Below are 13,457 nucleotides of genomic sequence, written 5' to 3' on the forward strand. Positions count from 1 at the left end.
ATATTAGTAATTGTAGTTGGTTTCCGATGGTCGGAGTGGTGGAACAAGTGATTGTCAGTGATGGTCGGATTGGTAATCATTGAAGGTCGAAGTGATGGTTGGTTGTTGATGGTTGAAGTGGTGATTGACGGTGGTCAAAATAGTGGCTCGTAGTAGCCAGAAGTTAGTTGAAGTTAGATTGGTTGTTAGAGTTGGATTGATGGTGTTAGTGATGATGGTTATAATAATAGTCGGTGGTAGTTACATTGAATATATATAAGATGTGGATATCATGGTAATTGAAGGTGGTCATAGTGGTGGACTGTCGTGGTTGATGATGGTTGAAATTGCAGGTGGAATAGTATGAGTGGCGGATCCAAAACTAACGTTTTAGTGTGGCTTAAAATAGTAGTGTTAAAAAAATTGTCTAATAAAATTAAAAGTTTTGTACAACTTCACTTGAAAAAATCAATTTTGGTAGTTTTTAGTTCAAATTCATTTGTAACCTTAATAATTGTTAATTGGAACGAAATGACAGTAGAGAAAATCGAATTTGAGACGGAGGGAATCAATTCCACCGTTCACTTGCGGAGTTGTCCATCAAAATTGAGAGCAGAGAAAATTGAATTTGAGATTTTGAGAAAAGCACACTCTAAGATCCTAAGTCAACCACTAAGCCAACCCTAAATAGGTCAAAAACAAGAACTTATAAAATCACTTTTATGGGAGTACACTCTCTAGTCACTATTATAGACAAAAATATATACTCTCTACGTCCCATATTATAAGTAAAAAAAATAATTTCACATTTATTAAGAAAACTAAAACATGATAATTTAGAGCATAGTTTCTTTTGTTTTCCTTAAAATTAGTTTCATGGAAAGATGTAAAAACAATTTTTATTAGTCATTTGTTATGGAGAAAATGAGAGGGACAGTAAATTAAATGTAATTTGCATTTAATTTCACTTTGAAAAAGATGAATTTTTGAAATAACATAATTAAATATAACAAAAGTTTGTCTTTTTTGTTACCTATTATTTTTATTTTATAACAGTGAAGTGATTAGAGGGTATGTTTTTGGAACCAAAGAGCAACGATGTTTGGCGAGTTATTGGCCAGTGAGAGGAGTTGATTACCTAGGAAAGGAAAGATTCATTTGACCTTAACCATAGTTAACGGCGCACCACCTAGACGAATTTCCGTTTACTGAGCAGTATCTGTCAGGATCAGGAGGACCAGGGTTCAAAGTTCAACTGGCTAGTCCTCTCTGTCGCTTTCCATTTTCCTGTCTTCTAAATTCCAAGACATAATAAATCCACCAAAAAATACAACTAGACACGAGCACTTCCAAAGTCCAATGTCTTTTTCTCGCGGCTGTTTCCTGTTGTAGTATTTGTCTTTTTTATTTTATCTCTGTTCTTTGTGGTTGTTGTGGTTACTATCTTCCTTCCTGTTCCTACTTTTTCAACACTCAAGGTAACACTGTAACAGTAACAGTAACTTAACTATGGAGAAGAAACAAGGCTTGTTTTGGGGGTTGAAAGAGAACTTAATGAGAGGGATGTCTCCGGCGAGCAGTAGTTCTCCGATGTCAAGTTTACTCCGGCGGAAGAAGAAAGAGGATGTTCTTCCACTTGAGTTGTTTGTTGGAGGAATATGCCCTTCTACTCCGGTGAGGCCGCCGTTAGAAGCAATGTCGCCGTTGAGAGAGGGACCAGAGGAAACAGAATGTAGCTTCGGTGTTTCCTCATCTTCTGATTTGAGGCTGCTGCTTAGTGTTTTGGGTGCACCTCTTGCTCCTCTTCATGTCACCATCACTGAGCCCTTTCCTCACCTTGCTATCAAAGACATTCCCATTGTTAGTTTCTCACTTTACCCTTTTTTCTTTTTCTTTCTTTTTTCATTAATGTTCTACTTAGAGATAATGTCAATGCATGCGTATTGTTGAGAAGCATGTTAGAGAGAAAATCAAATGTTGATTGTATGGATAAAAGGTACGCTTTATGTAGTGATTCAAACAAATTTGGATTCCCGAGTCACCGATTGCAATTTGCACACATTCACGAAGTTAGCACATTGGTGGTCAATGGATTGAGATTAGTTCGTCTAGATTTTAATGCATTTTTTTTTTTTTATCTAAAATATTGAACTTAAAATCTCGACGGCGCATCTTAGTTTGACGGCCACCAATGTGCTAACGGCGTCAGTGTGCATGCAATCGAATCAGAATTTGATTCTAGTTAAGCTAAAAATTCATAACTAACTTGCAATTAATACTAACCATTTTATTTAAAATCTATAACCAACTTAAACTAATTCTGAAAAATGTTATATTGTTGAATGTTGATCTCTAAAAAGTTTATCTTCTTCCATTTGCTATAAGATAATTAGTATTAATTGATAACTGGAGATTTCCATAACTATCTTATTGGGTGTTGGTACAGGAAACATCTTCTGCTCAGTACATATTGCAGCAGTACATAGCTGCTTCTGGAGGGTTAAAGATTCAGGATTCCATTAACAATGCTTATGCAATGGGAAAGGTGCGGATGATTGCTTCTGAGTTTGAGACGGCTAACAAGCTTGTGCGCACTCGGAATCCCACTAAAGCTGCACAGTCTGGCGGGTTTGTCTTATGGCAGATGAAGCCAGATATGTGGTATGTGGAGCTTTCTCTTGGTGGCAGCAAGGTTCATGCAGGTTGCAATGGGAAGCTTGTGTGGCGGCACACACCTTGGCTTGGTCCTCATGCAGCCAAAGGGCCAGCTAGGCCTCTAAGACGCGCTCTTCAGGTTTCATTTCTATATCTGTTAGAATTAGTTGGATTTTATTTAAGGCAGTTGCAAGTTGGTTAAGCTTAGTTAGAATAACTATATGGAGTGTTTCCTTTTTTCAGTCTTCCCCCTCTATAATTTAGACTTGTTTATGTTTCTAGGGTCTTGATCCAAGAACAACTGCAAGCATGTTTATCAATTCAAGATGTGTTGGTGAGAAGAAGATAAATGGAGAGGACTGTTTCATTCTCAAAATATGTTCTGATCCATCTACATTAAAAGCTAGAAGTGAAGGCTCATCAGAGATCATAAGACATGTTCTGCTTGGGCACTTTAGTCAGAAAACAGGACTTCTTATTCACTTGGAAGATTCCCATTTGACTCGTATTCAGAACAACGGAGGCGATGCTGTTTATTGGGAGACCACAATCAATTCATTTCTTGACGATTACAGACCTGTTGAAGGGATTATGATTGCTCATTCGGGTCGTTCTCAAGTGACACTTTTCAAGTTTGGAGAAACAGCAATGAGCCACACTAAAACTAGAATGGAAGAAGCATGGGTAATTGAGGAAGTGGCTTTCAATGTCCCTGGCCTTTCTGTGGACTGTTTCATTCCTCCAGCTGAGTTAAGGTTTGCTTCTGTAAGTGAAACCTGTGAGTTTTCTCCAAGTCAGAAGATGAAGAGTGGTGTGTAACAAAGGGGAAATTTCTGCATTAGCCTAATTGTCTAATTTGAAGACTTTTATCAAAACTGATACCTTGCTGAGGCAGATAATGCAGCAAGGTTGTCAGTTGTGCTTTTCTGTTGTTGGACATTGTCTCATCAATTTTGTTAATAGGGACAAACTTGAATTGAAATATTCTCGTGGTTTTTTCTTGGTGGGGGATTATGCACAGTAAGGTTTTTTCCACCTGTTTTCATTTTGGGATTTGCTGATTACCTGATAAGTGATAACTATAGTATGCTATCATCTATCTTTGTGTGGAAGCCTAATTACTGTTTGCACCCCTAAGAAATTTTCTACCCACTTTAATGAAAATCATATCGTATTGAAGACCGTTAGAGCGTTAGGTACCTAATATATGCTGGTTTTTTATCATGAAATGTGAACCAATTAGCCAGAATTAGAGGAAGCTGCATTTTTCTTCTTCTGGATCTATGGTTTCTGGTTATTCAGATATATATATATATATATATATATTGACTATTCATTACTATGTTGAAAATATTGTTAATTCCCTGTAGTCATTGATGGAAATGTTGAAAGGCTTACTGCATAATAAAGGAACTAGTTTGTGATGATTTAGAAAAGTAGCTATAAAATAATTGGTTTTGGTGTTATCAGGGTGCAACTTCATTATCTGGTGTGTTCTTGTAATTTACAAGTTTTTCTTTTACTGACCATAATTCACAGAATTAGAAACCAAAATGTTATGTAAAGAAAACAAAACTACTTATCACGTAACTAAACTAATATGCATCTGCTTTTGGTTATAAAACTTTCGCCCCTCGGATGACTTTCTACCCACAAGTCTCTCATTCTTTCCCAAGTTTAGCCTTTTCAACATGGCTGTGACACAAAACATTTGCCCCCATAGGGATAAGGAATGTCTGATTATTAAGTATGTTGTGTCTTCATTAAATCTAGTTACTAAAGTGCAAACTAGCGAAACTTCTAAGTGACCTCTAAGTACATTATGTGTTGGTGAAAACTATATCAAGTGTTCGTCTTGCCATTGGTTTCACATATTAAAATCAGCAGAATTCTTTAAACATTTTGCCCTTATAGGCCGCCTTATGCTTCAGGGGCTGTAGACCATAAGACTCGAACTATCTTGGCTCCAAGCTCGAAATGTGTGTTGCTCGAGTTCCATCACACTTGACCTATATGTTTTATACTTCTCTCCCATACACGAGACGATGGCATATTGGAAGTAGAGGGTCTTGCCGAGATGGATAGACCCATGGTCCTCTTGGTAACAGGCAGAGGACCGTGACAAGAGGGTAACAGCTAATGAAATGGTTGGCAAGCGAGCACAAAAGATGGGGAGGCCGAGGAAAAAAGAGAGAACATTCCTTAACCAAAAACAAAGACATTGACAGACTAAGGTCTTGTTTGGAATGTCTTATCTAATCTAATCTACTAATATAATCACTTGTGAGACTATTTAGGAGAACTTATGAAGCAACTTATATGTTAAGTTGATTTCAACTTATTTTCATAAGCTCTCTAAGATAGATTATGATAACAGCTTATAGTTTATACGGAAAATAAAATAAAATAAAATGAATTATTTTGTTATAGAAATAGCTTATACATAAGTGTTTATCATGATAAACACTTTGTTATAATTCAATGAGGCACCTCCAACACTCACTTAGATTCATATACTTTTAAGTATAATAATATAATATAACCATGATAACCGACCAAATGAAACTTTCATTGGTTGACAAGGTACTAAGTGGATTTGGATTTTGAACAACTTTGAAACAGTAATTCATGCTAAATTCCTGCATAGTTTGATGTGTCCAGACATCTAGTCTTTGCCATCATAAGCTTAGAAGTTGTTACTGTTATTTTTCCATGCCAATAGTACGAACAAACGATTAATAAAATCCCATCTTCAATCATTTTGGGATAGTTAAATGAATCTTTGAAGCATGTTTGAAATAATAATATTCTTAAGTAAAAGATAAAATCTAAGAAACATCCTTTTGATGCTTTCCACCTACGGCAGCCGCATATTCTTGAGACCACAACCATATGTACTTAGTTCTGTTTTTAATCCATATAACTCTGGTTTCTAAGGACTATGTTGTTGAATATTTTTGTTTGAATAATTGAATGTGCAAGTTTGGTAATGCAATGCATGGGACCACATTTTATTGTTAGGTGATTGTTTTCTCACTAGTATTTACACCCGTGCAACGCACGGGGAGAAATACGCGTTTGTAATACATTTTTTTTATGTTACAGCTAGTTTGTAATACATATTGTGATAACTCATATTTTAATGATATTTCATAAATAATATAGACCAACATTTGCACGATATATTAGGCCATACAAATACCATTGATATTCATAAATGAAAATCATATTACAAAATAAAAATGTTGCATCCAAAATGTGTAGATAGCAGACAATCACTACAAATACTAAATAGTTTAATACATGGATGAAATAATGGCCTCATTGGAGCAGCAACACAAAAAGCTCCAATACCGGTAGAAATCCTAATTCAAACCTTGGTTAATAGAACATTGCTCCAGCATACTGTCAATGAGGAAATATAATAACGTAAATACATAAATATAACATAATCAATTGTAGTTCTAAAAAAAAATACATTATCAATTGTATAATGGAGTAAAATTATTATGTTGAAACCGTACCTGTTTTCGATGAACAATGAAATTTGGATATCATTTATAAATTGTGAAAGACTTCAGGATAGACAACATTAGTAGTAGAACTCACAGGATTACCATCTTCATCCAATATTAACATCTTCAAACCTTTTCTAGTTGTAACTCTAGAAATTGCCACGTAAAGTTGACCATGTGTAAATACCGGTCGAGGTAAATACAATCCAACTTTAGAAAGCGATTGACCTTGACTTTTGTTAATTGTCATTGCAAAACACAAGCAAATGGGGAATTGTCTTCTTTGAAACTTGAACGGAAAACCGGAATCTGTAGGTACCAAGTCCATCCTTGGGATAAAGATGGTGTCTCCACTATTTTTTCCAGTTATCACAGTTGCTGTTATAATATTTTTTCCCAAATCCTTTACTTGCAACCTTGTACCATTGCAAAGACCGTTAGACTGATCAATATTCCTTAAAAGCATGATAGGAACTCCAACCTTTAATGTCAATCGATGATGTGGTATACCAGAACATTTTATATCATTTAAAAACTCTGTGGTAAACCAGTCACCCTGAACATCATAATCTTCATCTGACTTGCATGGTGTATCTGCACTTAAATACTCTCTTGAATCCCCAGGAATCAATGACAATACAAAATCATTTACTTGCTCGACAACTTCCAAAGTAGGTGCAAGGACTGCTTGGTCTTCAAAAAAATTTGCATTTTGTATATTTTCAGCAATGTTTGGATACACAAAATCAATTAAGTCAAGTAGAGGGTTTGTACCTTCAAGAATGCACAAATCTTTTGGAATTTGTATTTCTACCTCACCATTCTCATCTGCCTGCTCAACTCCGTCCCCAATATTCAAAATCCAATCAGCAAATTGTTTAATCTCTTCATATGTCTGATTGGTTGCATCACCTTTCAACCTCATGTTTTGTGTCAATTTGAGTACCTTGACAGTCCTCCATATTTTAGAAGAGCTAACTGTCGCCTTAATGATGTCCCGTCTTGATCCGTTTCTGACCACAGGTAGAATTTGTCGAAAGTCCCCACCCAAAACAACCACTTTGCCGCCAAATGGTTTCTTCAAGTTTTCCTCATCTTCAACCCTCATAATATCTCTCATGGTTCTATCAAATGCTTCGAAACAAAATTTGTTCATCATTGGAGCTTCATCCCATATGAATAAACTGGTTTCCCTCAGAAGTTTAGCTCTAGGACACTGTTGTGTGATGTTGCATGTAGATTTCTGATTTATCACCAACGGAATGGAAAAGGTTGAATGAGCTGTTTTACCATTTGGTAACAGCAAAGAGGCAATCCCACTTGAGGCTACATTAAGAACAATCTTGCCTTGAGACCTAATAGCAGCAGATAATGTTTTCCATAAGAATGTCTTCCCTGTGCCGCCATATCCATACAAAAAATAAAACTGACCATCACCACATAAAACTGAATTCATGATATCCTGATAAACATTATGCTGCTCCTCTGTCAACATACTGATTAATTTTGCATGTAATGCAGCTAACTCTACTTTATCATAACTGAGCTCATCTGCTATGAGTTTGTTCTCATAGGCTAGAACATCAGAATGTATAGCAGGAGGCATAGATTTGTAATCTTTCAATGATCTTCCATTGGCCATCAATAGATTATCAAGTTCAATGAGGCAAAGATTTTTCAATTCATCTTCTGGAATTTGTAATCCTACATTCAGTGGAAAAAGTTAGCAAAAATTAGAAGTATTTGTCCTTTCGGTATCCATGGAAAAATAAAATATAATTAAACACAAACCTGGAATATTAAGTGCCTTTCTTCTATGATATAAGATTCCCTCAGACAACAAATGCCAAGTTGAATTCCAGACTGTTAATGGCTTGGTCATTGTATACATGATCAACAATCTAACAAACAACAATCGCATTTGAAAACCACTGCCTACAATGCTTGTTTCTAAAATTGCATCGATGAATTCTTTATCATCTTGTAACATACCTAAGGCAGAACATGCATCTTGGAAAGTTGGCAAGACCTTGCCATCAACTGTTTTAATACTGTCATATCCAGTGCAACCTCTTTGCTTTGTTAACAATATCCTCATGTAATACAATTCCCCAGCCCCAACTGGAACATACGTAAGCCTGCCAATACTATAACCTTGCTTCCTTGGTTGCCACCTTCTTTTGTCAGCCAAATAAACAAACTTTGATGGAAATTCTGCATATGTCAATTCACGACCCTCTTCATAAATCTGATTTGCTCTAAACCAAGCAAGAAACATTGTTGGTGCCATTTCATGGTAATCAACAACTCTTTGGAGATTTTGATTCTCTTTAAAGTTAATTGATTGTTGATTTTCTAAATGAACACCTAATCTAATAACAGCCGGAAACTTTTGATGAATATCAAATGCATAAATCCTCCAAGCTGCCTCAGAGGGGGACAAATACCTACAATCATAATAACGTTTGATTTCATCAATTGGTTCTTCTTGATGTGAAATGGAGGAGCCATTGGTGATTTTAATGTGTGATCGATCAGGGCCTTTGTTGACATATTTGAATAAGTACTTGATGGCATTTGACTTATTGCAATATTCAACATTAACATGTGCCTTATACCTCATAAGTAAGTAAGGATTGTATGGAACTACACTCCTGTTATCTAGCTTGACTCCTCCTTTACTAACAACAACACCAGTATCACGCCTTTTATAAGAAGGATAACCATCTTCATCTATATAGGTAGATGATTGATGTTTCTTTGGAAAATATTTGGTACATCTACGTCCTTTCATGCATGGCGAGTTCTTTTTGGCATCCCCGCAAGGTCCGTGCATCATGAATGATGCAACAGTATTATGCAAATTTGGATATAGATTTGGATGAGGAATCTCAGCAGATATAACCTTGTCAATATCCTTGCTAGTAACTAATTTATGTTCACCATCTAGCCACAATAATATATGAGCATGAGGGAGCCCTCTCTTTTGAAACTCAACCGTGTACATACCTATTATAATGAATTTAGTGGTATATTAATATATAATCAAAGATGTAATGAGGTATAGGTAATATGACATAAGAAGGGGAAAATTGAGAAATTAATACTTGCCTGCAATCACCTTGCCAAATATTTCTTTTTTTTTGAAATCAGACATCATCTCATCCAGCTTAAGTTTAAATACTCGACAAACAATGTCAGGTCGATCTGATGCGGTAAGACCTCTCTCAGTAACAAAGTCACGTATCTCGCTCCAATTTGAATTACATGTAACTGTAATAAACAAATCAGGATAACCAAATCTCTTACAGATTCCCATTGCATCTTGGCAGTTATTGAACATGTATCTTGGACCACCTGTGAAGGAATCAGGGAGAATGACGCTCTTGCCAACAGATGAAGGTAGAATATCTCCTGTTTCAAGGGCCTCTTGTAAACCACAAAGTAGATCACTTCTAATTTTATCTTGATTTTCTCTAATGTATGAAAGTCTTTGTGCTTCTATCATGGTGTAGCAATCTATCACAAATTGTTGGAGCAACCTTTTTGAAAAAGTAATGTTTCCAAACTCAACCAATCTTTCTTGAATTCTAAAAGCCATGAAATCTCTAATTGTGACACGTTCTCTGGTTCTTTTTTTCTTGTCATCTTCTGTTTGTCTTAATGGAATATCAGGTTGCCACCCATTTTCACCTCTAGGAAAAACTAAAGGATATTGAAGGGGCAAGAATAAGACATGAGTTTCATGCAGCCTAGTCAAACCAAAAAATGTATCATGGACAACTACATCTCTTCCAATATCTGAACTATCAAAATCCCCAACTATCAAACCTGCAACTTCATCTGCAGTAGGGGTATTATGAACTCTAGAATCATCTGAACGTTTCCTAAATAATCTAAGAGATAATGTAGGAGGGTCACCAGATTCAACAACGTCTCTAACCTTTCTAAAACTTTTTGCAAGAGGGTTGTACTCATCAATCATTTTTTTCAAGTCTCGAACTAATGACATATCAAGGTTGTTTGAGTTAGAACCAGACCTGCAAAGAGTTCACAATTGAGAAAAACAACCAAATAGTTAGGGCATTAATAAGATAAAATAACAACTCCAAACTAAAATCTAACTTAATATACCTAAAATGTGCAACTCTGTTTTCTACTTCATGTTGTGTATCATAAATGTAAAGTTGGGCAAACTTTGGAGTGGTTCCTGGTTGTGGGAGCAAAGATCCAATTCTATGGTAATTTTGTCCACCCAAAATAAATTGCGGAGGACCTCCTCCATCGTTGATAGAATCTTTTATCTTACCGCCCATTGACGTGAATGCGAACATACTGTTGTAAGCTCTAATATTTTCTTTGAAATGTTTGCTTCTATGATCACTTCCATTAATTAACGACAACAACAAATCAGGTGGTTTTCCAATAAGTGGAAGCTCAACCTGACCCTTCTGACAACAAATTGAAAATTCAGGATCCACATGATACTTTGATTTCTCAGCCCTTTCTTCGTACCACACTTCAGCATGACACCACTTGCACGTCACTTCCGGTCCTCCAAAATTTAGGCAACCTATATTTAATGGTAAACTTAAGTTTATAACCAAAAAACATGAAACAGATTTATACTCATAGTTGATGAGTGATAAACTAAAGTAAATACCCTCATTTTCTGAGTTTCGGTACAGTTCAGTCTCAAATGCTGCCATGTTGTTGAACAAATTGTCGGTCGTTCCTAAACATATGGATAAAAAGATAAAAATAAAAAAATCTTAATCAATGGTGCCGATCAGATTTGACTTTGTTAAAGTAAATGAAATGAGATATAAAAATCAATAGTAGCACAAACCATCTGTTCCTTCTTCTTCATCAAAATCCAATCTTCTGACACCAACGTAAACAGATTTCTTCGGTGTCTTTGATTGCTTTTTAGTTTTGTAATTGGTGGAAATTGGATTGATAACTTCAGATAAAGTAGATAAAGCTGCACCTAAATTTAGATTTTGAAACTCAGCAATAAATAAACTTTTTCTGTAACAATTATATAACTAATTTGACAACAAAACAGTTGACAATAGTTTATCTTATTTACTAATCTCAGATACTGAAAAACAATGTTGATTCCTAACTCTCTTTACCTAGTTGATGCTAAATTAAAATGCTAATCTAGAAATAGTAAGAGATAAGTTACCTGATAATGGTTGAGGGGGTAAATGTCTTCTTGATGAACTACCTTTACAAAATTGTTTCTTGTTAAATACAACTGACATGGGAGTGAAAATCTGACTTTCCTGATTCCTAATTCTCTTGATCGGGTTTCCGGTTATAGTTGATGGGTTTGGAGTTTGGCTTATTGTTGGAACTTCTGCATCAATTGTTCAATTATAACTAACATTCATAAGTATAACTACTTTAACCTTTCAATAAAATTACAATATACCTCCATTTAAAGGTGACAAAGGAATCCTATTTGATAGTGTCCCCCTTTTTGCATCAGAAAGTTGGTTGCTTGCATCTATATATGCCAAAAAAAAAAAACAACAGAAATGGTGAGATATTGAACTTATTATCCAATATTACATTCCAAAAAAATTAACAATGATCTTACTATTGTAAACCACATTGGTTTTGCTGGTTTGTGATGTGTTTATGATAATTTGAGGATGGTCCACAGTTCCTTTGGATGGTGTGAAATTCTCTGAGTTTTCACATGTTCAATAACAAAATTGTTATAAACCTCAATAGAGATGGTAATAAATTCATGTTGTATACAATTAGTAATATAATCCTACAATGATATAGACAAACCTGAAGTAGATGTTCGTTTCTTCCTTGTCTTGTTTTCCATATAAGTCTTTCTTTTGAACCTTGCAAGTTTGGTAACTTCATCATCATCCATTTGCTATAGATTTGTTTCAGAAATTTTGGTTTTTTATTTTAGTGAAAAACATTGTTTCTGTTGAAATGGTTTTTTAGTGTTAAGGAAAATGGTGGTCCACTAAAGTCAATAGTTTAGTGTAGTTGACTTTGACAGCAACTTTGTTATGCAAAAAGCATCTTTGGTTAGCTGATATGAGAAAACGATGTTTCCTTGCGGTGGAGAAAAAATTCTAGAAAAGAGAGTCATTGGAATCAAATTGGGTCAAAGATAAAGAAATTTAAGTGTACTATATTGGCAGGAAAAAGGAAAAAAGTATATATTTCTTATGAAAAAAGTTCTGGTTTACTTTATGCTACTCAGCTACTGAGCATGTCTCTTTATGGAATCTAGTAATGTCAGCAACATTTTATTAATGTATTTCTTATAAGTCAACCTCTATAAGAATCTTTTTTCAAAATATATAGTGTCCAACCTGGAAGCTAGAGGAATAGATTCATGGGTTTAAAGGGCCCCTTTGTTTTTAACTCGAAAGAGGCTGAGCAATATTAATAATGCAATTTTATAATTCATTTTCACTTACTAACCTCACCAATCCATGGCTTATATGCTCCTTCCAGCTGCTGTGTTGAAGTGAAGAACTTTCATATTAAATACATAAATGCTACCAATATTAATATAAATCAATTGATCCCCTGAAAAAAAGATAAATGAAATGATAACAAATAATTTAGTTTACTCACATTAAAAGTATCACTAAGGTGAGTTTTTTTTCTTAGTATTTCTCTTCTGGTTTTACCTTAGAAACAGTATACTATAGCAGGATATTTAAGTCAAGAGGACATGAGAATATAATATTCAAATAAAGCACCCACAATTGTAGTTATCATCAAATGTTTAGAAAAGTTTAGTGCAACCCAAGACCAAGAACATGCAACAACCAACTTTTACTCCATTTTGATTACTAAAACTACATGATTATACTACACTAAATGCCTCCTCTTAAGACTTAATAATTTCTATACTACGATTCATAAGCTAACATTTTGATAGATGAATGTAATATGAAGTTTGATACTTACAAAAAGTAAACATCCTTAAAGGCATGTCTAATTAAACATGAAGGCATGCAAAATTAAGCAAACTGCAATGTCAGAAAACATCTTCCAGTCGTAACTTCAAAGCCAATGTTTTATCATCTGCAACAAAAATCAAATGCCCCAATTATGTTTCAGATTTGAAAAATAAGTATGTAGAAGGTTCAAAATAAAATTGTAGCAAATGCATCTTATCTTTAAATTAAGAAGAAACAATTGAATGGGATCCAAGAGATTGTCTGAGTGCAGCACTGTTGGTTGTGTGGGAGAAGATGTAGATAAATAAGTGAACATAATTATTTGTTCTCTGCAAATGGACTATGGGGGTGACAG

General features: G+C 34.9%; 2 protein-coding genes and 1 long non-coding RNA gene across 3 annotated transcripts; 1 reads left to right on the forward strand and 2 right to left on the reverse strand.

Moving 5' to 3' along the window:
- The first annotated feature begins 1,014 nt into the window (after positions 1 to 1,014).
- LOC146942143 (uncharacterized) lies at positions 1,015 to 3,816 on the forward strand. The gene is made up of 3 exons (XM_085756097.1): positions 1,015 to 1,839; positions 2,426 to 2,773; positions 2,917 to 3,816. Exons 1-3 carry the CDS (start codon positions 1,489 to 1,491, stop codon positions 3,451 to 3,453), a joined length of 1,236 nt encoding a protein of 411 aa, XP_085612223.1. The 5' UTR covers positions 1,015 to 1,488; the 3' UTR covers positions 3,454 to 3,816.
- A 1,863-nt stretch (positions 3,817 to 5,679) lies between these two features.
- Positions 5,680 to 11,133, reverse strand: LOC146942144 (uncharacterized). Its single transcript, XM_085756100.1, has 9 exons — positions 10,999 to 11,133; positions 10,813 to 10,884; positions 10,284 to 10,722; positions 9,261 to 10,189; positions 9,118 to 9,158; positions 8,821 to 9,039; positions 7,941 to 8,760; positions 6,159 to 7,853; positions 5,680 to 6,039 (listed from the first exon to the last, which is right to left on the reverse strand). The coding sequence occupies exons 2-8, from the start codon at positions 10,856 to 10,858 to the stop codon at positions 6,193 to 6,195; spliced, it is 4,155 nt and encodes a 1,384-aa protein (XP_085612226.1). The 5' UTR covers positions 10,859 to 10,884; positions 10,999 to 11,133; the 3' UTR covers positions 5,680 to 6,039; positions 6,159 to 6,192.
- A 219-nt stretch (positions 11,134 to 11,352) lies between these two features.
- Positions 11,353 to 13,241, reverse strand: LOC146942145 (uncharacterized). The gene is made up of 6 exons (XR_015032597.1): positions 13,110 to 13,241; positions 12,615 to 12,722; positions 11,958 to 12,016; positions 11,758 to 11,845; positions 11,590 to 11,664; positions 11,353 to 11,514 (listed from the first exon to the last, which is right to left on the reverse strand). It is a non-coding gene; the product is annotated as an uncharacterized LOC146942145 (long non-coding RNA).
- Between the last annotated feature and the right edge of the window lie 216 nt (positions 13,242 to 13,457).

Source organism: Medicago sativa, chromosome 3 (assembly GCF_051527215.1).
Source record: "Medicago sativa cultivar Bolivia chromosome 3, Bolivia_mono, whole genome shotgun sequence".
NCBI lineage: Eukaryota > Viridiplantae > Streptophyta > Magnoliopsida > Fabales > Fabaceae > Medicago > Medicago sativa.